Raw genomic sequence first — 27,726 nt, 5'->3', positions numbered from 1 at the left:
TGGATCTTATGTATTTTTTGACAGTAAGGCCAGAAAATACAAATATAGTTTATTTCACTCCACACAGGGATTTCTAGTTCAATTAATGATGTTGCAAATGACAGGATTTCTTTTATGGATAGATTTCTAATTTATGTACCACTTTTCACATCAGTCAGAGCAGGGAACTTTCTCTAAGATCAATTTAATTTCTTATGATGCAGTGAGATTGCTGTGTCAATTTCTTTCTTTTTTTTTTTTTTTTTCTTCCAGTCCTGGGCTTGGGCTCAGGGCCTGAGCACTGTCCTTGGACTTTCTCAAGGTTAGAGCTCTACCACTTGAGCCTCAGCACCACTTCCGGCTTTTTTCTATGTATGTGGTACCGAGGAATCGAACCCGGGTCTTCATGCATGCTAGGCAAGCACTTTAACCACTAGGCCAAACTCCAGGCTCAATTTCTTTTTATTTATTTATTTTTTGTGAGTTCTGGGGCTTGAACTCAGCCACTATCCCTGGGTTTCTTTTTGTTGGAAGCTAGTGCTCTACCACTTGAGTTATAGCTCAATTTCCAGATTTTTCTGAGATAAATGGGGTAAGAATCTCAATAGACTTTCCTGCCTGGGCGGGCTTCAAACTGTGATATTCAGACTTCAGCCTCCTAAGAAGCAAAGATTACAGGTGTGAGTCACCAGCATCCTGCATATTTTATTTTTTTGAAGACCCTCTATACTGTTTTCCCTAATGGATGTGGGCAGAATCTACTTGATAGTAAATCCATTTTTATAATATGAGTTCTGCGAGTAAATGAACCTTCTATCTTCTGAAATCTTTTTCAATTTCTTCTAGGTTTTATGATTTTCGTTGTAAAAGTTTTCTATGTTGTTGGTTAAGTACTTATTATTTTTACTTTCAGGAGATAAGAGAACAGAACTATTTTTTTTTCAGCCTCTTAATTGTCGGTTCACAGAAAAGTGGCTCAAGTTTTTATTTATTATAGAGTTTATTAACATTGATTTTTACATCATATTTCAAATGACAAGTTTAACAAACAAGTGTTCAAGAAGGGAATCTCTACAATCACTGGGACTTAGTTTTTAGAACTTACCAAATTAGGCTAAGGGTTTGTATGTCATAGAAACATATTAATTTATGAAATAAAACATTAAGTCTATAGAGTCATAGGTTTTTATGTCTATATAGTTATGTTTATATTCCCATTACCATGTCCATAGCATTGGGTATGCAAATATTGAGTCCTTGCTCTTGTACTCTTTGGATTTAATAGCCACATATTAAGGATACCATGCGCCTTTTGTTCCTTAGGTCTCGACTTGTCTCACTCAACATGATTCGCTCTAGCTTCATCCACTTGTGACTTAAGTTTTATATGTTCATTTTATATCATGCTAGGTTGCCGAGTGTTCATTAGTTCTGAAGGTAATTTGTGTGTGTGTGTGTGTGTGTGTGTGTGTGTGTGTGTGTGTACTCTGGAGTCTTAAAAAGTTTAGATAAAATATTATCTGCAAATAGGGATTATTTGACTTCTTTCCATATTAAAATATTTTACTTCTTTCACCTTTCTTATTACTCTGGCTAAAAATTTTGGCACTATATTGATAATCCTATGATTTTCTGTCCTTGACTAAAATTTACATGATGTTATATTTATGGAACCATCTTTACATCTTTGGAATGAAATCAATGTCATTTTGTATGATATTTCCAATGTATTGTTGACTTCAATTTTCTAAAATTTCAGGGTGAATTTTTACATTTATTTTCATGAAAAAGGTTTGTCTATTTCTTTTTGTGTATTTGTTTGGTTTTGAAACAGGCTAGCTTCATAGAATAGGCTTGGTAGAGTGCCTTCCCTTTGAATTCATGAAAAAGTATTCATGTTAATTCTTCCTTAAAAACAGAATTTGGTGGTAAAATCTACCAGGTCCTGGACTTTCTTTGTTGGGAGACTGTTATTGCTTTAATCTCACAGCTTGTTATAGGTCTATTTAAGTAGTTTCTATTTTCTTGGTACAATTTAGCTAGTCAAATGATGGAGATCCATTTACTGCTGCCCACTGAATAGCTAGGACAGTAATACGTCTTTAACAATACTTAGTTTATTTGTTGACATGGGGTCTTGTTATATGTTTGGGCTGGTGTGGAACTTGATCCTTCTGTTCTCCAACTCTCAAGTAAGTAGATTTACAGATGGATGACACTATGCCTGGCCTTAAATATATTGTTTCTTATTGGCTTGCCTTCCCTCTACCCCCAATCCCCAGACTTGTCTAAAAATCATGATTATCCTGGTTTCCACCTAAGGAGTAGCAAGGATCACAAGTGTGAGTCACTACACCCAGCACACCTACCAATTCTTAAGATACAATTTTTCAACTTGATTTGTAAACTTATTTTTAAGATTATAAATGAATGAAGGGTTCTTTCATATTATAGAACAGACTAGTAGAAACAAAATGTAAATGAAGGTTCTTGATTCAGTAAAACAAACTTAGGAGGAAGTTTTATGCTTTATAATAATTAGAAAAATATAGAAACTACCTATGTGTGAATTATTTTTCATTTTTGAATATACTGAAAATATCAAAGAAGAGTCTAGTTCTGTCGTTATTCTAATATTTCTATTTCACATATTTGCAACTAGAGTCCCTTTCATTTTTACTTCCCGAATCTTTCTGAATAGTAACCTACCAATGACAAGTTTCTTAGCAAATTTAAAGAACAAAGATGATAGCAATACATATGATCAGCTTAAATAGTTAAGGTCTCTGGTAGTTCAAAGAATATGTGATTCAGATACCAGAAGTATTTGGTCTTTTATGGAAAGCTCTTCAATTAAGATAAGTTGGGTTCGAAGTGCTAGGAAACATTGAGTTTATAGATTCAGGACCACAGGACACATGTCTGAAATTAATTTCATTTTGTCTTCTTTTTACAAGTTTTGAACTTGCTTATTCAAGATAATGAATATCACAGCATTATGATAAAACTGGGTGCCAGTGGTTTATGCCTGTAATCCTAACTGCTCAGGAGGCTGAGATCTGAGGATTGCGGTTCAAAGCCAGCCTATGCAAAACAGTCTGTGAAACTCTTATCTCTAATTAGCTACCAGAAAAGTGTTAAGTGGAACTGTGGCTCAAAGTGGCAGAGCAGTGGTCTTGAGTTGAAGACCTTAGTGGTCAGTGCCCAGGCCCTGAATTCACGCCCCATGATTAACCAAAGAAAAACAAAAACAAAAAACTATAATGCCTGGATGGAAATATCTGCTTATTTTCTATGGATGAATAAAAATTATTAAAGGAAAGTACTCCTGAGGTTTCTGTACAATAGGACTATACCAGCATTTTTGCAAAATGTTAGTTCTGTGCTTTGTATGATTGACTTACAACTCATAGAATAAAATTTCAGTTCCTATCTCTGGTCATAAAAGAAATGCAAATCAAAACAACTCTAAGATTCCACCTCACTCCAGTTAGAATGGCCAGGATCAAGAAAACTAATAACAACAGATGCTAGAGGGGATGTGGCCAGGAGGGATCCCTACTACACTGTTGGTGGGAGTGCAAACTCATTCAACCACTATGGAAAGCAGTATGGCAGTTCCTCAAAAGACTAAACATAGAGCTCCCCTATGACCCAGCAATTCCACTACTTGGCATTTACCCAATCATCCAGAAACAAAGACATACTAAATCCACCAGCACAACAATGTTCATTGCAGCATTATTTACCATAGCAAAGATATAGAACCAACCCAGATGTCCCTCAGTTGATGACTGGATCAACAAGATGTGGTATTTGTACACAATGGAATTCTATGCTGCTGTCAGAAAGAATGACATTGCCCCATTTGTTAGGAAATGGAAAGACTTAGAAAAGATCATATTAAGTGAAGTAAGCCAGACTCAAAAGAACTTAGGCTCAATGGTTTCCCTCATTCGTCATAATCAGTAGATACCTTGGGCTCTCCTAGCAGAGATTTGTAATAGAGCAAAACCTTGATACAAAAGGCCATATAGTAGGACGCTAAATGAAAGGAACTCTAGGATATAGAAACATAAGCCATATAATGAATGATTGTTGTCCTTAAGGTACTATGCTATCTCTCATCTCTTTTGCTGTTCCTTGGTTATCTCATATTGTTACAGTATCTCACTTTGTTACCTGATATATTGGATATATTTGTATTTGGTTATTTGAAATTGGATAGGGAATGGGGGAAAACAAGTTGAGGGGTGGGAGTGGGGGGGAGGTAAATGTGGATCAAGACATGTGAAAGAGTATCCATGTATGGGAATTAATGCACCATCTATCTGACAAATATCATATAACCCTTCTATTAATTATAATAAAAAATATATATATAAAAATAAAGGTAAGCTCCAGAAAAGAAAAAAAAATTTCAGTTCCTTAGTGTGGTACATGTTTATATAAAACTTGTTCCTCTTCACTTCATTGCTCATTGCTACATTACTTAAAATACAAAAAGTATTGTAAACAATAGAATACATGGTATGTCTTTATGCCATACTACAATATGTTCTTTGGAATAACTTTTCCCTTATCTTTGTGTTTCCTCAGAAATTACTATTCCTTATTCAAAAATTATTTTCAGTGAGGAAATTATCAAATAGTGATGAGTAAAGGTAAAAAATATATTAGAACAAGCTAGAAGAGCCTCCCTTTGGTCAAATTTAGTACAAGCTCATCACCAAAATAAATGTTTATATAGCTTCAGTGTATATTCACACAAGATGCATACTAAATACAAAGCAAAAACAGTATTTCTCATTGGGAAAATGTAGCAGACACCATTATTACCAAGTTATCATAGTTAATTATCAATAGTTAAGTGATAAATCAACATCATGAACCCCGCTGTAATGATGTACTGGAAAAAAATACAACATCACGTTTGGTATTCTGATAAATGACATAATAAAACATGCTGAAGCATCATAAAAATACAAATTTGAGGGACACTGTACAAAATAACTGACCTATATACTGTTAAAAAATATTGAGGTCATGAAAGACAAAAACTTGAGGAATTGTTCTCGATTAAATGTGCCTAATGTGACAGCAGAGCTAAATATAACACATGATTCTGGGTTTGATCCCAGATCAGAACAAAAGAATATTTTTTTCCTTTTTCTATAAAGAGCATCATTTTAAAAATCACAATTTAATTGGTATGATATTACATAATAGTACTGTGGCAATGTTCATTTTTCGATTTTCCTAATTGTACTAAGGTTATATAAAACAATGTCTCTTATTCCCAATCACCCTGTTTTACCCCTGCTTCACACTGAAACAGAAGAGTCACTGTGTAATGTACTCACAGGCAGTTTAGGAAAGAATATTAATATAAAGGGATGATAGAACATATGTGATATAATTTTAATATGAGGCAATCTGGATGAAAGGCATTCAGGGATTTTTTTTTCTGTCTACATTTTTTTAATTGTAATTATGATGTTATCCAAGTCTTTCCATTTCCTTACAAATGGGGAAATGTCATTCTTTCTGATGGCAGCATAGAATTCCATTGTGTATAAATACCACATCTTGTTGATCCAATCATCTACTGGGGAGCATCTAGGTTGGTTCCATATCTTTGCTATGGTGAATAGTGCTGCAATGAACATTGTTGTGCTAGTGGGTTTAGTATGTCCTTGTTTCTGGTCGATTGGGTAAATGCCAACTAGTGGAATTGTTGGGTTATAGGGGAGCTCTATGTTTAGTCTTTTGAGGAACCACCATACTACTTTCCATAGTGGTTGAATGAGTTTACACTCCTACCAACAGTATAGTAGTGATCCCTCCTGGGATTACTTCATCATGGCCATTCTATCTGGAGTGCGGTGGAATCTGAGAGTTGTTTTTGATTTGCATTTCTCTTATGGCCAGAGATGTTGAGCATTTCTTCATGTGTCTATAGGCTATTCTTATTTCTTCTTCAGAGAAGTCTCTCTTTAATTCAGGAATTCTTTACGCTATTCTTGAAAAATTTCTGAAATACAAACTTTTCTCCAAGTGTTTCCCCTTTATGAAACAATGTATGACCTTAACCTTCTTCAAGAACTTAGGCATTATACTTCACATATGCTAGGCAAGCATGCTACCACTAGGCCACACTCCTGGGCCTTTCTTTTTCTTAATAAAGCAATATCTTATCTAAAAACTATTCTTTAATCTGAACTTCTGTAAGTGTTCTCAAGCAAAGACTTGGATAAACCATCTCTTCTACTTCTTTTCAGTTGACATGCAGTCATTGATTTAGGAAATCAGAGTACTGAGAGATGTGTTCATAGTTTCCCAGGGGCTCCTCATGGCTGCTAGTGGACTAATACAACTCTGTTAAAAGTGACACTTCCAATAATGTCTGCTAAGTGCTAACTTTCAAGAATCCTTCCCATCCCAGATGGATGTACTCAAGAAATCCATATACATCCTACAAAACTGAGAAAATTAAAGGAAGGCTTGGGGTTGGGAGGAATGAACATGTCAAAGGAAGTGACAGTGATCAAGATGTGTGGTAGTTACAAAGTGCTTCGTGAAGTGACCACATCGATAAGAAAGAAAAATAACTTAACCATTATGATAACTCTATTCTAGGGCTTTTATGGAATATTTCCTTATAACCACATAGTCAGACCTCCTTACACATGAGGCCTGTTTTCTTAACTACTTTCTCAGTTCAAGGATGTAAAACTATCTTAATATCAAGACCCAAAGATGTTATGATAATAGATTCTACATATATCTCCAAACCTATTCTGGGCAATTACCTTAGAGTTTTCTTCACTAGAACTATCCATTTTAAGATAGTTACAAATAGACTAAAAATGACTTACATTTCCCCTCTTCTTCTTAATTTTTCATTTAACAGTTCTGAGTCAGTTTCATAAGTAAAAATACAAGAATCAGAAAAAATGATAACTGTAATTTTTAGTTAAGGTCATGTAGTCAGGAAATGGAAAATTATCCTTGCTCAATGTTTGTACTACATAGTTGAACAATTAAATAATAGTCCTATGTGAAACACTAAATACACACACACACACACACACACACACACACACACACACACACACTCAGGAGGTTTATTTTTATAAGGCCAAAGTAGGAAGAGTAAATCATTTTCTTTGATCTACTGTGAACTTGTGCTTGCTAGGCAAGCACGTGAGCTATATCTACAGCCTCTTTTTGTGTTAGCTTTATTTTTACTTTTATGCCAGTCCTGGGGCTTGAACTCAGGGCCTGGGCCCTGTCTTTAAGCCTCTTTTTGCTCAAAGCTAGTGCTCAACCTCTTCAGCCACAGTTCCACTTCTGTTTTTGTTTTGGTAGTTAGTACTAGATAAGAGTCTTATGAACTTTCCTGTCCAGGCTAGCTTTAAACAGTGATCTTCAGATCTCAGATTCTTGAGTAGCTAGGATTATAGGTGTGAGCCACTGGCACTCAGCCTTTTGCTCCTTTTGAAGTTTTCTCTTCAATTTAATACTGACATATTCTGATGTGTGCCTCTTTGGATTCATTCTAGTTGTAGTCCCTTGAGCTTCATACATTTGGATGTTTTAGATTCGGGGTGGTTTGATCATTATTCTTCAAATAAGTTTTGTATCTCTTTCTCCTCATCTTCTTTGGGACCTCCTGTGAAATATATATTGATTGGTTTGATGGCCTCTCTCACTTGATGGCCTTTCGTCACTTGCTTTTTTTTTTCTTTTTTCCTTTCCTGATGCCATAATTTCAAACCATCTATCTTTGAGTATACTGAAGTGTTCTGCATTGCAGAAGATATTGACAGGTCCACTTAAGTAATTTATTCTTAAGTTGAACTACCTCTTAAAGAGGAATCATTTACTGTGTTGCCCCAGGGTTTGTACCCTCCATTCCCATTCCATGCATGCTCCAGATGTAGGCTCTGAAATGATTCCAGTGAACACTAGTGCACTAGACAACAGAACCACTGCTACAGCAGGAGTAAACATTCTCAAGAGCTTCTACCACTTGGCATGTGCCTGTAGTTCCAGTCTTGAACTCCCAGATTGCCTCACAAGCTCACTTTATATTCCATTATTTTAGGAAGGATAACTGGTACCCTGGGCACTAGTGCTGTTATCAGTTCAGACGAATGCTATCATCTTTCTATTTGACTTGAGTTCCATATCTGGGCTCCAAAGCCTAGAACTCAGTTCTTAAATAGTGTGTATCAGGAGGACTCTCATGAACCTGCCACAGGCTGTGATGTCCTTCCAGGAGAAAAAAGACATCAGAATGATCCTATCAGCCTCTGCTATCAAATTCCCCAGCAGCTTTCTTCATTGCTATGGGTATCCACAGCTTTAGCTGTTGAAGACTTACACAATCTTTGTTGATTCTGATCTAAGCTGATGGAGTATGTTGCTCTGCTCTCCCTGGAGCTGGAACTGCCATACATCCCACTTTATAACCACTCATACACTGATGAAGATTTTTTCCCCAACAAAATGACTAAGTGAAGTCTGGAAGAAGTAACTATTTTATCACATATACAGATGTCAACTCCAGGCACACCCCCCCCAAAAAAAAACAAAAAACAAAACCATGGAGAAAAACATCAAGGAAATATTAAAGCAACCATGATTTCTAATAACCAACCCCTCATAAATTAAAATCCAAAATAATTATTTAAAGAAAGTTTAATGAGCTACAATAAATCTCAGGAAACAAAATCAGAAAACACAAGTTCAGTAAGTAGACAGAAATTATAAGAGAACTATATAGGACTTCTGGAACAAAATTATGGGTGTAAACAATCAACAAGCAGGTTTGATTAAACAAAACAGAATTCTGCATTACTAAAGGTGGCAAATATGACAACTCTCCTGATCTGTTCTTATAAACTATATGAATGTACTGAAATATTACAACATATCTATATAAATATGCACAATTACTATGTGTCAAGTAAAAGACATGTTAATAAAAACAAAAGTTTTTGTGATACTGTGGTCAAAGTCCTGGCCTTATGCATGGAAAGCATGCATTAAACCACTGACTTCTAATTCTAACCCTGACAATCTTTGAATTTTAAGAAAGGTGATTTGACAACATCAAAAACAGTTTATACTCCAACATGCTTTAAATAACCACTCCCAAATTTTTGTTTTAGGATTATAGTGATTAGAGGTCTGGCACGGAGCGTTTTCTCAGGTAAGTGGGCTTACGATGAGAATATGCCAGTGATCTCTGCTGTTGGTCAGAAGGTAGGAATGGTGTTTGGTCTGGCCTGGAAGGCACAGACACTGCTATAGAAGTAAATGGAGGGATAGCCTGAGGGACTGGCATTGCTGATCATATTAGTTCCAGGTTGGACACTAGTATGCCATTTTTGTTTCTAAGATAAGAAAATGCAGGAGACAGTGGTGTGATAAAAGTTTCTTTAGAAAAAACGGGACCGATGGTTCATGCCCGTAACCTTAGCTACTCAGAAGGCTGAGATCTGAGGATCACAGTCCAAAGCCAGAAAAGTCCACAAGACTCTTATCTTTAATTAACAACCAGAAAACCAGGAGTGGTGCTGTGGCTTGAAGTGGTAGAGTGCTAGCCTTGAGCAAAAATGTTCAGGGACAGCACTCAGATCCTGAGTTCACGCTCAATGAACACCACCAACAAAAAAAAAATTCTTTACAAATAACAATCTACAGATTTACTTAGTGATAAGGAATGTAACCTCTTTTAAATACATGCTTCAAATACATACTGCATTGTGGAACTAGAGTAATATCGGAGATGTCAGAGTGAAGATCATGCTAAGACCAATGGAAGACAGGCTAGATAATAGTATGAATAAATGGCAGTACTACCCACAGCAATAGATTTACTTATCCCCAGTAATAGAAAAGCCAACACTTAAAATTTCATAGAATGGCAAGAGCTCTAAATAATCAAAAATGGTATTAAGAAAAGAAACATGGAATATGCTTACCTCTCAAGTTTGACACTTACTACAAGGGAACAATAATCTAAAACAGTGTGCTACTGGCATCAGGATAGATATACCACAATACTAGGTATATGCCAAAAATAATTAAAAACAAGTTCTCAAACAGGTTATCTCTTCACACACATTCAGTACTACTGAAACAGCAAAGAACTGGAAACAGTCCAAACATGTGAATAATGACTAAGCAGAATGTAATATGAACATAAAGTAGAATTTTATATAGTCACAGAAGAAATGAAATATACAACTATGCCACAATATTGGAAATGCTTGAAAAAAATCAAGCAATGAAAAGAATCCAGACAGAAATCATCTTACAGAAGTGGTGTTGTGGCTTTAGTAGTAGAGCATTAGCCTTGAGCTGAAGAGCTCAGGGACAGCCCCACGACTGACAGAAAAAAAAAAGCATCTTACATTGTATGAATCAATTTATATAATATATCCAAATTGGAGGTAGAAATACCTAGAAATAAAATCCCTATTGGTACTTTCCAGGTGAAAGTGAAGAGGAAATGCTTAATGGGTATGAAGTTTCCTTTTAGGATATAAAGTTATTTTGGAATAAGGTGGTGGTGATAGGTGTGCCACAATATGATATTTATTAACAATTGATGTTCACTTTAGTTAATTTTAATTATGCAAAGTTCACACATGCGCGCGCACACACATACACACACACACACACACACACACACACACACACACACACTCCCACCATGGTTGACTGCATCTGTGTGAATCAACAGTGAAATGCTAAGAAGATTCAGACAAGGATTATAAGTAGTTACATTATGCGTAACTTATTTGTTGCCTAGCTTTTTTCCCTAGGCTACCCTTAAATACAATCTTCCTAATCTCCATATCCAGAGTAGTTGGTATTACAGGTGTAAACCACTATACTTGGTAGTTTTAATGACATTTTTAAGGAGTCAGTTAGTTTTAATTTGAGATGGTAAAGTCAACAATTTAGATGAACCTCAGTTAAATTTTATTTTTTCTCTTTTTTCTACTTCCCACTACTAAACTGAATTAACACATTTTAATGTATGTTAAAAAGAAATTAATTATAGTTATCTTTATATTGGCTGCATTTTGGAAATATTTCCTTGAGGACAGTTAATTTAGTAACTAAGTAAAACATGATCAAGTAGAAGGAACAGGATATAGAAGGATTCGTCACCTGACTGAGGGGACATCAGAGGACTTCAGAAGAATTATACCTGAACTTACTTTTTTATGGACAAGGAAGAATTACACAGAAACACAAGGAGGTAGATAGTTTATGCAATGGTGAAAAAGGTCTAAAGGAATACAGATATCATTTGGAATTGAGAATGAGAAATTGTACGTAGGTTCTATATGATTACAGAATGAGAATACCTGGTAAAGGAAGAATATGGATAGATAAAAATAAGTCTAAATAGGCATCAAGAAGTTCAGAGAATTTGGTTAATCTCACATTGTTACAGTGTCTGACTTTGTTACCTGGTATATTGTATATACATCTATTTGTTTATTTGAAATAGGAAAGGGAAGGGGAAAAAACAAGATGATTGGGAGGGAGGGAAATGGGGACAAAAACATGAGAAGGGGTATCAGTGTGTGAGAAGTAATGCACCCTCTATATGGTGAATATAACTGCAACTTCTCTATACATTACAATAAAAAAAAGTTCAGAGGAAGAACAACTTCATTGTGCAACATTCAGGCTATTGAATTACAATTTTGAAATCAGTAGCCTACCCGTCCGTAGTGATGAAATACTTACTGGCTCTGAGGATGTTCTCCTTGCTGCTGCACCTGGACTGGACCTGCAGAAAGATCATAGATTCAGTAATTTGGGGATCATAAAAGATAGCCAGATATGCGTATTTACTGGGCAAACTACTGAGGTCTAGGAGCAAAGGGTTTTATATGTCTCAATTGTCGTAACAGGTTAGTAAATACGTTACTATATTTTAATTCATCGTTTTCATATTTTAAAGAAGACTCAAGCTAGGAGTTTGGCCTGGTGGCAGAGTGCTTGTCTAGCATGCACGAAGACCCAGGTTCGATTCCTCAGTACCACATACATAGAAAATGCCAGAAGTGGTGCTGTGGCTCAAGTGGTAGAGTGCTACCCTTGAAAAAGCCCAAGGTCGGTGCTCAGGCCCTGAGTTCAAGCGTCAGGAATGGCAAAAGAGAAAGAAAGACCGACTTCTAGAAAAAAATTACAGGTATACTATTATAAATTGGACAGAGATAAAGCTAAAAGCAATACTGAATTCACATATATTAAAATCAGTACAGTGAGCTTCATATCTGTAGACCAGCAATATTAAGAAATATCTTCCATCTGGATCTTTTCTTATTATTATTTCTTAAAGAACACAAGGCAGTAATTATTTACGTAACATTTATATTGTATTAAGTTTCTTAGTAATATACAGTATTTCTAAAATATGTGTAGGTTAAATGCATATTACTGCACCATTTTATAGTTTTTTTTTTTTTTGGGTCAGGGCTACCACCCTAACCCTGGGCCTGGGCATTGTCCCTGAGTTGTTCAGCTCAAGGCTACAGCCCTACCCCCTAGAGCTACAGCCCCACTTCTCCTTTTTTAGAGATTAATTGGGAATAAGAGTCTCACAGCCTTTAGTGCCTGGGCTGGCTTTGAATCTCAATCCTCAGATCTCAGGCTCCTGAGTAGCTAGGATTACAGGCATAAGCCACGGTGACCAGCTATGTAGTGGTTTTGAATATATGGATTTTTGCTATCACTGGGGATCCAATTCTCCATAGTTACTAAGGGATGACTGCATAGAAAAAGTTTCAAGTTATCACATATTAAGGCATGAATACAGATTCTTAATCTGAAGGCATTTAGTTTAGCTCTTGACTAGAATAATGAAATCTAAGTAAGAAAGTTACAATAAAATATTACATTGTAATTTATAGTAGAAATATCAAACATCATAGTGATATAGAAGTATTATAAATATTCTAAATATTTTTGTGATTCATTGAATATGAAAGATGCTTCTGGTGGACATCATTTAAACTGAATTCATTTGTTTATCCAATTTTGAGGCATGAATATAATTTATCAATCAAAGCATGTTTTTATTTATAAATTCAAGTCAAAGTGAAACATCTTTTAAAGGCTATCAAACTATTGTATTCAAGGCCATGGTAGATGGCATTAACAGTATTTTTCAATTTCAAACATAACTACATTTAAGCTCCACACCTTTTCTCCCCACTCCACAGCAGCTTGCCCCAAATGGGTATATACACAACAAATTACTTTCTATATCTTAACACATCTACTACTGCATGAAACAGCTCATGAAAGGAATGTTGTAACTTAGGGTGGATTATGATTGTCCTTTCCTAAAAATTTATAAATGTTAAAAAAAACAACACTTAAAATGCCACAAACATACAGACAAAGGGAAACAAAACAAAAACCAAAACCACACACGCACACACACAACACACATACAACACACACACAACAGAAAAGGAAAAGGAAAGAGAAGAAGAGAAAAGAAAAATAAGTACAAATGTTAGTTATTCTCTTTTGGCCAGGTTGTTTAAGTGCCTTTAAAGTATACTTAATAAATCTGGAATATAAAATGATTTTGTTTACATAAAAATCTCATTGAAGAACAATCTGGACCAAATGGGAAACTAATGACTGATTTAAGAAAAAAATATAAAAAATAAATTATGAGAACAAGGAAAAGGAAGAGAGACAGGTGGAGGGAATAAATCTAGATGATAGAAAAGAAAGCATGGGCTAACAGAGGGGACATATAAATGGAGAATGTTCTGCTATTTCTTATTGATAATTCATAAGAAGAAGGTAAGAATGACCAATGAACCTGGTGCAAAATAAATAAGCAAGTTGGCATACTACAGAATGAAAATCAGTGTAACTATACCACTACAGCCTTAAAGAGGAAAAGAAACACACACTAAAACAAATCAATAGACAAGCTTTAACAAAGAGAGAAACTACATTTTAAAATGTGAGTCAAAGAACACAAGAGAAAGTTAATAGTGTGAGAGAAAATCTAGGAGAAAGTCGGAAAAGAAAGAGGAAAATGTTGAAAGACAAAAACAGTTCAAAGAAGTCAAATGGCAGTCTAGAAAGTCTTCAACAAGGTGTGAAACAAGATGTGAAGGAGCCCAAACCCATAGCGCAAAGCTGTGTTTGCGAATGGCAAGTAGCTCCTTTGATCAGTAATAGTTACTCTTAAGTCGTAGCCTCTATTCCTCCAGAGTTCATCTTTAAGCCCTTCCAATCTAGAGTGGAGCTAGTGTATGGATAGAAACAAGAGATTTACAATGAACACAGCAGTTCAGATGAGTAGTTCAAACTGTCTCATAAATGTTCCAACAGACATATACTATTATATACATTAGATAATGTATATGATGGAAATAGTGAAGAACTAGCTAGATTTTATATTTATATAATAAAATAAGAAAAAAACAACAAAATTTCTTTTTCCTTGCCTAATCAGCTTAAAATTAGCAAAAAAAAAACTGTAATATTTTAATAAAGAAGCTGGACACTGTGGCTCACGCCTGCTATAATCCTAGATGTTCAGGAGGCTGAGTTCTGAGGATCAAGTTTCAAAGCCAACCTGGGCATAAAAGGATCTGTGACTCTTAACTCCAATTAATCTCTAGAAAACAGGAAAGTGGGGCTTGGCTCAAGGGTAGGGTGGTAGCCTTGAGCTGAAGAGGTCAGGGACAGTGCCCAGGCTAGGTTCAAGCCCCATGACTCATATTTTTTTTTTTAAATAAAGAAATTCAGACTGCTTTACAGTTTAGAGCAGTACTTTTGAAACAGCCTTAGAAGAAACATTTGGATGATGAAAAAAATTCATTTCTCTGAAACAGGAGATCTATCAAGATGTACAAATTGCTAACAGAAGTATAACCACTTTTTTCTCATTTATGTTGGCTTGTATGAACCAGACTTAAAGAAAATCCCTTTTAAAATCAATGATTATGAAATTTTCTTTACTTTAGTGATATGAAATATGCATATTTCAAAAACTGAGGAAAGTAATTGAAAACTTTATTTATGCATGGACTGAATGACCTGACCCTCTACTGTATTATAAAACTAGTTACTTTGTAAAATTTACTTAACTTTTTATAAAACATCAATAATATAACATTTAAATGACTCACAATGTAATAATGTAATAGGATGTACTTAAAAGAGTAAAGCTGAGAAATATGTATTACTCTTTCTTACATATAAAGAGTTATAAAAAAGGTTAATAGGTTTAGCTCTAGTTTTAAGGTTTCATGTTATTATTATTTAAAAAAATCACTGTATCTTTTCTTTGTGGGAAAAGAAGAAAGACTGAGAGATAAAATAAACTGAGATTCTGGCCTACTCCTCATGGATTAAAATGAAGGACCGAATGAAGGGTATTCTGTGTTACATTAGTTTACTACTATTAATACAGGACTGGATTTTAGTGTTGGCAAATAATTCCTCTTTCTACTGGAATCAAAACTAAAAAACTACTTAAAAACACTACATTTATTAAATCAATGGAGGAAATGAACAACACCAGAGAATCTGAAAGCAGATTCATTTACTAACCAAGATTGCTTTTATACATCAAATAATTCAATTGAATGTGTCTATATGTGCAACACAATTTTTGCTGAAGATCACATTGTTGTATTAAGGAATCTTAAAGTATGAAATAAAAAAAAGGAGGGAGAGCACATAATGTTAAGGAACAAAAGCAAAAATGTCTTAAAAAATCCGAGCAACTTTTAACAAACAACCAAAATCTTTAGTACAGTTAGAGAAATCACTTACCTTATACTTAGGTCATAACAAGAATAGCACAGTGTTTAAAGTCAGCTCTTCATTATGGGAGGTACAATTGAAAGCCATAGGTTATAATAGCATGAATTGCTACACAAAAATGAAGACTTTTTCAGCCCAACATGAAAAGCTAACTCTCAAAGAAGAACATTTTCAACTTATGTTTAATGCAACATGAACAATTGAGGGTATAAACATCAAAACACATCACAACATATAAAGTGTCACACTGAAAAGGGAGAATCAATCTCTTGGAACACAGAGATTTCATATGATCATAATTTGAGACATATAAGGGGAAGGCACATTACTCTAATGGTAAAAGATGCATGCACAATGTATAACTATCAATCTCCCCAACCCACATCCCATACAAACACACAAAAGCCCACTAAGATTCAGGGAAAGAATGTAGTGCCAAGCTGTTATGAAGAAAGCAGGACACACATAAGCGCAGCAGTGGTCATGTGATTTGAGGTGTTCTTCCCTTAAACCATCCCATCACCATGCTTATTTTAAAGATGCCAGGAAAAGATCCCTTTTCAATGCTGCAATAGCTACGAGCCCCCAGCTTGAAGCTAGTGTGTGGAATTTTGATCACCGTTCCCTGCGATGTCAGGGGCTCTCCAGTGGAAGCCAGATGTGTAACACCAGTTAGAGGGGTAAAATGTGTGAATAACAAACATGCTTTTCCTTCTGCATTTCACAGAAGGAAAGAGAGAAACAAGTAAAATCAAACCATGTTAAGGACAGGTTCATAACAATAAAGATATGTAAATATTAAAGGTTACAATTGACTGTAAGTTAACACAAATCAGGCTTCACAAAATAGTTTCTATTTTGCTGCTCACCATGTTAATTCATACTTTCTTTGCAAATTCATATATTTTGGCTGACAGAAAAATTCTGAGCAGTGGGTCAGATGGGGTCAAAGTCAAGAACAAAAATCATCTTTGATAGACATTAAAACCTTTAAATTTTTGGCATACCTTTACTGATCAATAATCATCACATTTTAAATTTGAAATTAAGATTCTGTATATATGTTTAGGATTATGTATATATCCTTGGAAAAACACAAGATTTTTTGTATAGTTAAAAGTAAAAAAAAACAAGGGCTACCTATTTAGAAAATGATTTTCATGTACTTTATTCACAATAAAACTTAATACAGGTTATTCTTGTCAACTAATAGGGTCATAACAATTCATCAGAAAAAACTTTCAACTATGCTTTCCTATTACTGGACAAAGTACTTACTAGCTTAATTTTTTTGTATGAGATGAATTTTGATTCATGTGTGGCATCTAGTTAGCAGATCTGTTACTGTTCAAAAGGCCATGTACTTGTATTGCCATTTTCCCTCTTTCATTTTATTCTTAGCAGGCCATAATAGCTTGACTTTTTTCTTTACCTCAGGTTTAGCATTTTAGGCTCTGTGTCATCTCATAATCTTACTTTCCAATAGAGAGCTATAGATGGTTGTGGGGTACAAAGGAAGAGACGTATGTACCACCGACTTTAAGATGTAAAGGAAGAAACAAACACAAGTTGTTTTAAGTGAAGTTACTGACAGCTCTGGGATGACACTGTAATTGTACACATAACTCATAATTTCCTCATTATTTCAAATTAGCAGGAAACCTTTAGTTTTGACCCATGGTGTGGGGAGGGAGAAGGCAAAGGCAAAAAAATCCATGTACTGTTGACTTGTTTTTCAATAGAGATTGGCCAGAACACTCAAAAAAAATCAGAGCATATGATTGTAAGTAGAAAAGCAAGCCATATTATCTATGACATGTAGCAAAGTCTGAACATGTTCTTGCTTTGTAGTCATGATCTTTTTAGATAAAGTGGTTCTCTCTCCCTCTCCCTCCCTCCCTCCCTCCCTCCTTCCCTCCCTCCCTCCCTCTCTCTCCCCTCACTTCTCTCTGGAATATACTCTTTATTTTCAGATCCAAATTTGACTTTGGCTTTAAGATAAGATCCTAGCTTAGACTGTAACAGCTGCCAAAATATTTCTCAAGTTTCTTAATCAGAAATACAATTAAAAATGTTCTTTCAATAATGTTGATATACTTCACTGACTATAAAATTCAGTCCTTTAAAAATATGGTTTCATGATCTATAATACATTTATGTAGCTGTGCAATTATCATCAAAATCTATGTTTAGTTTCTCCAAGTGTCTTATTTGAACTTCTACACTCCAAGTACTAATGTAAACGACCAGAATGTTCATAATTAGAGAGTACTGTAATTTTAATATTCTTTAAGTTTTCAACTGTGTCAAATATAGTGCATAGTACAGAGCAAACATTAGCTAAATTTTAAAGTTCATTTTGCTGTAATTCTTGTTTTTTTCAATTTCTACAATTAAAACTTTTTTGTGTGTGCCAGTCCTGGGACTTGAAGTCAGGATCTGGGCATTATCCCTGAACTTTTAAGGACTTGACTGTGATGACTTTGAATTGTGATCCTTAGATTTTAGCCTTCTGAGTAGCTAGGATTAAGCCAGTAACACCTGGCTTAAGACTTATTTTTGATAGAATAAGTATGATCATACTCATCCCTTAAGTATATAAAACTATTTTATCAGCTTACAAAGGATTGTTATTTATTGGGCCTTATAGTATCTAGAAATAAAATATGAAATGCAACTAGATTACAACCTAAAGTATAATTTGGATACCCTATAGAATGATCTCAAAAATTTAGTATTGATATTATTTAAGGTTAATCAAATAGTAACATGTGGAGTACAGTGTTTTGTTTACCTAAGTTTTAGGTTTCAGGTTAGGTTGAGAAAATTCCTTATTTTCTAACAGAGCAAGACGTTCTATATCTAATAGGGTCAGGTCATTAGAATTGCAGAGAGGATAGAGTTTGATGAACTGTTGTCTTTACTGATTTTACTTTATCAACCTTACATATTTAAAGGGTAATCTGTTTCTGAAAGAACAAACAACACTTAAGAGGACAGAAAAAAGTAAGCCCCATTTAATTTTTTTTTTTTTTTGTCGTTGTTGGTCATGGGGTTTGAACCCTGAGCCTGTGCACTATCCCTGAGCTCTTCAGCTCAAGGTTATCCCCCTACCACTAGAGCCACAGCCCCACTTCCCATTTTCTAGTGGTTAATCGGAGATAAGAGTCTCAAGTGCCAGGCTGGCTTTGAACCACGATCCTCAGATATCAGTTTCCTGAGCAGCGAGGATTACAGGCATGAGCCACCATGCCCAGTTTCATTGATATTTTTTTACTGGTTTCTTTCAACTATAAAGGAACAAAAAGAACTAACCAGCAACTCTTTAATATTAGAGCCTTAAATTCTATTTTATTCTCTTCTCACTTCATCTTACATGGAAAATTAGTTTAGAAAAGTATTCTTTCATGACTTCCTTCACTCATCACTCTATTATAATTTAGGATGCAAGTATCTGGCTCATCTTAAGCCTAGTGATAATTCTTTGTTTTTAATTGGATTACCACATCACAACACATATTCAAATTTGGCTTATTTACGACATGAGAAAACACAATAAAGGAAACATCCTTCAGAATACAGTAGTTTCCTCTTCCTTGCTATGTTATCTTGTACATGACCCTTATTCACAAAATGGAGAAAAGTAGGTTAATACATATGAAAATGGAAACTATTCTAAATAAAAAGTGCAGTATAAATTGAAATAATCATTCTTATACTCAGGTAACCTATATTTTATCCAAGTAGAATCTGAGGCATGTGAATAAAATTTTTCCTCTAGATCATGCCATGTTAGTGACAACTAACAGATTACAACTGCTATTTTGGGGGGGGAGGGGCTAAAGTTCCAGATAAAGGCTGAGTTCTGAAATTATCTCTGAAAAGATTAAATTCTATGTTGTACATCTTCAGTCAAGTTACCTCCCTTCTATGAATCATAGTTTCATCATCTGTAAAATGAGGATGTTTTCAGGGCTTTAACCTGAAGCAAATGGGTTCCTTAAGAAAACCTAAGGTTAAAAACTCAGGGATCCATTCACTAGGTACAAAAATAGAATTGCAATAATTATATCTAGAAACCTAATATTATTTACCTTCATTATAAAGCTTAGACAACAAACCCAGTAGTATTTACAGAATCAGAAACTTAATATTATTTACCTTCATTATAAAGCTTAGACAACAAAGCCAGTAATATTTACAGAATCATTTACATCAAGTTATATATTAAAATATTTCAGCATGATTTCATACTACAGTAGTTACTGGGCTAGTTTATAGTTTGTTATTTAATTCATTTAAAAGAAAAGCTACTATATTACTAATTATTTTTGATACTTTTTGATCATGCTTAAATTATTTGATTTTCTTTGTAATTCTATGCATTTTATTCATATAACTAAAATGTGTTTTTGAAATGAAATCTGTAGGGTTTGACAGAGTAATAAATGGGTCTGTGTCAGAATTAAGATTAAAAACCTGTAGAATAACTTGCAAGTTTCCTTTTAGCTATAGGAATTTGTGGCTCTTAAAAACTCTACCCTTTACCAAATCATACCTAAAGGGGTTCTTCTTTTAAAAAAATATATATAAAACTGGTCTCTGAATTAATCAAGTATGCACTTAAAAGAATGAAACAAAAACAGAAAAACTTAGCAGTTACTGAAAAATTATATATACCTCAGGTTAAAAAATTTTGCATTATTTTATCTTTGTCCCATTACTTTAGATGATTAAATAGAATAACTTCCCAGTCATCATATGAAAAACCCTAATAAAAGATGGACTTTCATATATATGCACAGTATATGCATGTGCAAATACATATGTATGTGTATCCTTTATTCTTCAATTTCGCAGTCATTTATTGCTTACAAATAAAAGCAACACTATTGTCAATGTGTAACACACACTTTTATATGCATATAAATAATATTTATAAGCAAATAGAGTGTAGAGTTTTCCCAAAGGACCATTCTTAAATATTTGCCTACTATAGTATGGTATTTTGTCTAAAACTCCATTAAGCTTTTCTGTAGTCCTAGGTTAAGGTGAAAAATTATTTTCCATTACTGACTTATTCTAAAGAAATTGTTGAAATTGTGGCAGGCTAGGTACCTGGTGATGTAAATTATAATTACTACCAAACACCCAAGTCTATTTATGCTTCATTATAAGTAACTTGGTAAGTTTCTTTTTTGCTATATAAGGGGATCTATAGTACTATTTGTATGCAGAATATACCTAAAGATAGACTTGGTTTTCACTGTAATTCAAAGAAGTATAAATTTGATCATCATTGGTAAATATTCTTAATGTATTACCTATATAAAGTTTAAATGCTAAATTGAGTCACTATCAATGACCTGCAGGAGCTATAAATCCCACGCAGGAGAGAGGACGAACCAATATTTATCATTTAGTGTTATTTTAAGAATTTTGGTATTGGTTTTAAGTATAAAGAAAATATACTACTCAGTTCTATAATGTATTGTAGAACTAAATGATTTTTTTTTATTTAAAGGGGATCCAGAATATTTATGACATCACTTCCCTTTATTCAGATGAATGTTTATTATTTTGTAGAATAATCTGTCTTAATTCAGGAGGTTAGAAGCAAGGATTTTTATTATTATTTATGTCACACACTAAAGTAGCATAGAAATATCTTTCTTGACTTCCAAATTTAATTATCCGAATACTCTTAGTTGACCTTTTCCTTCTCCAAAACACTAAGGGCAGTTTGTTGTCATTGTATTTCTAATCAGACTTTGTTGAATTTTCATTACTCTTGACTATTTCCTTAGGAATGGCAAAACCACTGAAATAGAAATGTATAGGGAAGAGTGAAGGAAAACTGGTATAATGAAAAATAAACAGGCTAGGAAGTAGTACTCTGGAGTACCGCCTGGATTTGAATCTTGGCCCTGCTCCAATATTAACTGTCTAACATTGTGCATGACATAATCACTGTAGGTCTGTAGGTCTTTGTTTCCTAATATATAAAATGATTAGGGTCTATTTATACTCAGGATAATTATGAAAAATAAGATTCGAAAAGGGGAAAAAAAAAGATGAGGGGTGGGGTTGGGGGGGAGGGAAAGGGGGACCAAGACGTGAAAAGTTATCAATGTATGTGAATTAATGCACCTTCTATCTGGCAAAATATCATGTAACCCTTCTATTAATTACAATAAAAATATATGAAAAAAATAAGATTCGAAAAAATGTTTGTTTAGAAGGGTTATCAGTCTGAGTGAAACAATGTAGTTTTGCTATTACTATCATATTTTTAATATTAATTTTCTTTTTTTTCTTTTTTTTTTGGTCAGTTGTGGGGCTTGAACTCTGGGCCTGGGTCCTGTCCCTGAGCTCTTCAGCTCAAGGTTAGTACTGCTACCACGTTGAGCCACAGTGACACTTTCTATTATCATATTTTTTTGTTTGGATTATTCTTGATCTGTAATTAAAATGGTGACTGCCAGCTGCTTGTGGCTCATGGTCTGTAAGCTAGTCAGAAGGCTGAGATTTGAGGATTGCAGTTTGAAGCAATTCTGGGTGGGAAAGTTCATGAGACTTTCCAATACCTACTCAGAAAAAGCGAGAAGAGGAGCTGTGGCTCACATGCTAGCCCTGAGGATAAAGAAGCCCAGGGATGGCACTCAGGCCCTTAGATCAAGCCCTGGGACCTATGTGTGTGCACACACACACGCACCCCCATCCCACACATACAATGGTGACTATTTTTATTTTTTATTTTGCCAGTCCTAGGGCTTGAACTCAGGGCTTGGGCACTGTCCTTAGGCTTTCCCAAGGCTAGCACTCTACCACTGGGCTTGCAGCACAAACATCTGGCTTTTTATGTGTATGTGGTACTGACGAATCACACCCAGGGCTTCATGCATGCTAGGCAAGCACTTTACCACTAGGCCACACTTCTAGCCCATTATTTATTTTGTTATTTTTGACATCTCTGACAAGTAAGGTCATGTAAGATTTATTTAGATAAAGAGTAGGAAGTATTAAAATTTTAATACAGATACAACCAACAATCTAATATCTTGTATTATTGAGCCATTTGTTACCATTATGTACTTTCTGCATTGAGTTTGTTTTAATTCTTAAGCACCTCCCTAATCAGTTAATTTGCTCGTAAAAAAGTAGTGCTTCATAAAGAGGTAGAGTGTGAGAAGGGGTGATACGATCCAAAAATAAATATATTCATTCCCTGACTTCTGTAATTGTCTTCCCCTCCTCCTGCCACTAAGATTTTTTATCAGACTATAGACACACTGTTTTTCTTTCTAAATCAGAAAATTATACTTCAGTAATAGATGAAAAGTAACTTTCTATTGTTGTAAAAACTTAACTAGCATTTTATAGGCATAGGGAAGATGTCTAAAGGCAAAAATATACAGTATTAGTAAAGTAGCAATGACTTAAAAACTGTGTGGAAAGTTTCTTTGAGAACTATAGATAATATCAAACTTCCTGAAGCCTGTACTACACGAATGTACAGTACACATTGTGCTGCTAATCGAGCCTCTCATGGTCCAACCACGTTAGTAGTTAAATATATTAGATTCTTAGTTATACATGTGGTTGTTAAATATTTTCTGAATGCTTAACATTTAGGTATTTGGACTTACATGGAATAGCAGAAAATCAAATGCTATTTAAGTTGTACTTTCAGTGTACAAAGGAAGGATAATTGTATTTTTAAGAAATAGGTAATTCATGGGGGTGGGGAGAGGGAAATAGGGACTAAGACATGAGAAAAGGTATCAATATATGTGAAATAATGCACCCTCTATCTGATGAATACAATGTAACCCTTCTATTAATTACAATAAAATATATGGAAAAAAAAGAAATAGCTAATTCATGACTCTAATACAAATAAAGAATGTATGCCAAAGGCCTTATCTAAAATGTTAATTGAGAAAACCCGGAAAGTATAACTGTTTCAAAATGGATTTAAACACACAAACATATGGGCAATTGGGAATGTTACAATGAATTTTCTAATAATGCAACTCACCAATCATAGGCAAAGAAAACCTGTTTTGTTAATTGGATACAATATGTCTTTCTATAAACTTGGTCATTTGTATTACTATTTGCATACTACAACTTAGTGTTGTACAATAGTTTAGGAGAGGTGACACAGAGAATGCCACTAGAAGGCAGCCAGTAATCTCTTCTTTTTTATTTAGTCTGTTTCAAACTTTTTCAAAATTCTATCTAATACCTTCATGGCTTGGGTGTACTTAATAAAATCTGTTTATAAACTTAATTCTAGTTTGACAATTTGTCACATGGTATACCCTTGGTTTCTAAAAGAGTAAGCAGTTACCTAGTATGGTCACTTTAAATAAACTGTGTTTTTAATCATACTATTAAAATAGTAATTTATCATATTCAAAACATGAATGAATTTTTTTTTTGGTGGGTCATGGGGCTTGAACTTGGCCTGGGTGCTGTACCTGAGCTCTTCAGCTCAAGGCTACTGTCCTACCCTTGAGCCAAGCCCCCATTTCCCATTTTCTAGAGGTTAACTGGAGATAAAACGTCTCAGGTCCCTTTGTGCCTAGGCTGGCTTTGAACCTTATCCTCAGATCTAGGCTTCCGGAGTAGGTAGGATTACAGGCGTGAGCCTATGAATTTTATAGAAACAATTTTTGTCTAAATATATGATTTTAAAGGATTAATATATAACAATTGTGTGTGTCATTCAAATTGAATTTAGGGCCTTGTGCATGTTCAACAGGCAAACTACTACTGAAATACACTGATCAGCGTTACAACATTTTTTTTTTTACCAAGTTCAAGCCCTGGGATTTCAACTCAGGGACTGGGCACTGCATTTGAGCTTTCTCAAGGCTAGTGTCTACCACTTGAGCCACAGCATCAGTTCAGCTTTTTTCTGTGTATGTAATACCACAGAATCGAACAAGGGCATTATACCACTAGACCATGCTCCTGGTCCCTATAACACATTTTCGTAGTTTTTGTTTGCAACTCCAAGGGAGATGCCCTTAGAATGTTAACTTTTTAAAAAATTCAGTCATGATCTCCTAGCAGAGGATTACAGTAGTGCAAAACCTAGATACATAAGGTCAGATAGAATGAGGCTAAATGAAAGGACCTCCAGGATATGGAAACAAAAGCTTTATCTTATGTGATTGTTGTTCTTAATGTACTATGTTATTTCTCTTCTCTATTGTTGCCCTTTGGTTAATCTCATATTGTTACTGCATCTAACTTTTTTACCTGGCATATTGGATGCACGTTTATTTGTTTATTTGAATAGGAAAGGAAAGGGTGGAAAAGAAGATGATTGGGAGCGGATGGGGGAGGGAAATGGGAAGGGGTATCAATGTGTGAGAAGTAATGCACCTACTATATGGTGAATGTAACTGTAACCCCTCTACACATTACAATTACAAAAAAGAAAAAAAATTCAGTCATGAAAGTGGTAAGGGAAAGAGAAATATAATATCTGATATAAGGTAAACTATATTCCCCTAGGATTACTATATAAATGTACTATATAGTACATTTCTGGATGAGGTTAGCTAGATTCATTTTAGAAAATTTAGGTTTATTTTCCCAATAAGTATTTTTGTAGACTTGAGACAGTCAGATGAATACCAAGGGAAAAAACTTCCAAGGCACAGGGAAGAGCTAGTGAAGAGCTTAAGCATTTTGCAGAATTCCCAAAGTAATGAGATTATTTTGAGAATTAAATGAACTAAAGCAGGTGAAATATTTGGTACTGTTTCTGAAGTTTAATGAAGGGTAAGTATGTCTTATTCTGATGATAAAAACTGAGGTAACAATGAGGATGGCTAGCATGATTATTACTAACTCTTCAAGTCTAGGTGCTAGAAGTACTCTCCTCTCCTCAATACTTCTTGGGTAAAAACAGTGTATGAATTTCTTCCAAATTAAAGGCTGCTGTAATTGGCTAAGAGGGCAAAATACTGGTAATGAAACAAAACACAGGATTTTGTATTTAGGGTTCTAGCAGAGTGAACAATAAAATGTTATTTTCAAAAAATTTTATATTTCATAAAAATCAATGATAGCATTTCTGATTTAAAAAAAATGGTGTATGGGTCATAGCTCAGTGGTTGAGTGCTTGCTTTTCTTATATTCTTGAGTTTCATTCCCAACATCACTTTCACCAGAAATCTACATGAATAACACACAGTGCTGTTTATTTCTTTTCCAGCAAATATTTGGAATATTTTATAAAAAACAAGAATATTAAAAAAAGGTATGTGTATGGATGGGACAGACTCACCACAGACATGTATATGAGACTGACAACACCCATCAGCATTTTAGTTTAGATTTCGGGATTTTCTAATTATCCCTCTTACATTAATTTTAAGAAAAAAAATTAAAAATTATACTTTTGATCCTTGGTTCTGGGATCCAAAGTTGCACATGGAACTCATTTTGCTTTCAAATAAACCTGCTCTATCTGCTTTTAAAAAATGATATATTCACTAAAGTAGTTTATTAAGTATTTACAGAGCTGAAAACTAATATCCAAGATAGTTTCATTCCTGGTTAATTTGCTACTTTTATTCTTTTCAGGGCTGTCTGAGAAAGCTTAGCTGTGTCTTACAGGTAACATGAGAATGAAATGAAGTTATACTGCAAAAATCATTTGTTCACCAGAGGTTTTCAACTTTTAAAATTCAGAGATGCTAATTTATTTTCTATTGGCCTTGTAATCCTTGTCGAACTTCCTACTGTTTCTTTTTCTTTTCTTCAACTCATCATCCTTATTTCTTTCTAACAACTGTTAAGTTCGAAGGATGCTAGAATTTTTGTTTTCTCTTTGGTCACCTATATTATTTACTGAACAAGTGAAAAACAAGAAAAAGCTTATTTGAAATAAGATGAAAAAGAGAAACTGCTATTGAAAATATTTTAATAAAAATGTATAAATCCAAACATTTTATTATATTTACTTTGACATTATTTGTATAAATTAGCCTTAACATTACTGCTTTACAGACAGACTTATTTCTAACAAGATATAGGGATTAGTTTATAAGCTGGTATCTACTGGAAATCATGGATTTTTACCTTTTAACTTGGTTAAGCTGAAATGGTTCTTTTGACAGGTTCTTTAGAATTTTTTTTTGGTCAGTTCTGGGACTTGAACTCGGCCTGGGCATTGTCCCTAAGCGCTTTAGCTCAAGGCTATCACCCTACTCTTTGTGCCACAGCACCACTGCTGGTTTTCTGGTGGCTAATTGGAGATTAAGAGTCTCCTGGACTTCAGTGCCCAGGCTGGCTTTGAATCTCAATCTTCAGATCTCAGCCTCCTTAGTAGTTAGGAATACAGGTATGAGCCACTGCGCCCAGCTAGAAGTTTTATATCTAGAAATGTTCTACCTATAAACTATCTCTTCCATACTCATGTGAACTATATGACCTAAAATTCAGGCAATATTAAAGCAGCCATGAACTTCCCATTTTGTTCTTTTAAAGGAAACTCACAGTCAAAATCATTTGAATAATAATAATTACTAGGGTTCACTGTTTCCAGTGGTTGAAAAATTTTATTCAGTGAATAGAAAAAACAGCTAAAGATAATGATGACCAGTGATTCCTAATGGGAACAACAAAAATGATGACAACACATAGGCACATACCCAAAGGGTGGGAAAAACAGTACAGAAAAGTGAGGTGGTTGATGAAACTCAATGGTGCAGCAAATGATGGAATAGGTATTCTAATACAGATAATTTCCTCTTCACATTTCTAACTTCAACATTCAGAATACATGAGAAACCTTAAAAACACAAGTCAAACTGGCAAGAGCTAAAAGGCATAGTTTATGAAAGCTGAACAGAACACATGTATGTGTGTGCCAGTGAA

The 27,726-nt window shown here is 34.5% G+C and overlaps 1 protein-coding gene and 1 long non-coding RNA gene across 9 annotated transcripts in view; one reads left to right on the top strand and one right to left on the bottom strand.

Annotated features, from left to right (window-relative positions):
- LOC150054578 (uncharacterized) overlaps nucleotides 1-26,688 on the top strand; it is a 54,388-nt gene extending 27,700 nt beyond the window's left edge. The window contains exons 2-3 of the long non-coding RNA XR_016537562.1: nucleotides 22,155-22,208; nucleotides 26,431-26,688. This is a non-coding gene — a long non-coding RNA (uncharacterized LOC150054578). The remainder of the gene's footprint in view (nucleotides 1-22,154; nucleotides 22,209-26,430) is intronic.
- Gphn (gephyrin) overlaps nucleotides 1-27,726 on the bottom strand; it is a 337,298-nt gene that overhangs the window by 80,830 nt on the left and 228,742 nt on the right. For all 8 annotated transcript variants that reach the window (XM_090344303.1, XM_090344305.1, XM_090344307.1 and 5 more), the window contains one exon: nucleotides 11,761-11,803. In XM_090344303.1, coding sequence (XP_090200429.1) covers nucleotides 11,761-11,803 — 43 coding nt within the window. The remainder of the gene's footprint in view (nucleotides 1-11,760; nucleotides 11,804-27,726) is intronic.

This window comes from Megascapheus bottae, chromosome 14, assembly GCF_031878675.1.
Source record: "Megascapheus bottae isolate mThoBot1 chromosome 14, mThoBot2.hap1, whole genome shotgun sequence".
Classification (NCBI taxonomy): domain Eukaryota; kingdom Metazoa; phylum Chordata; class Mammalia; order Rodentia; family Geomyidae; genus Megascapheus; species Megascapheus bottae.
Note: the sequence above shows the minus strand (reverse complement) of the source record. Positions and strands in the feature narration are given on the sequence as shown.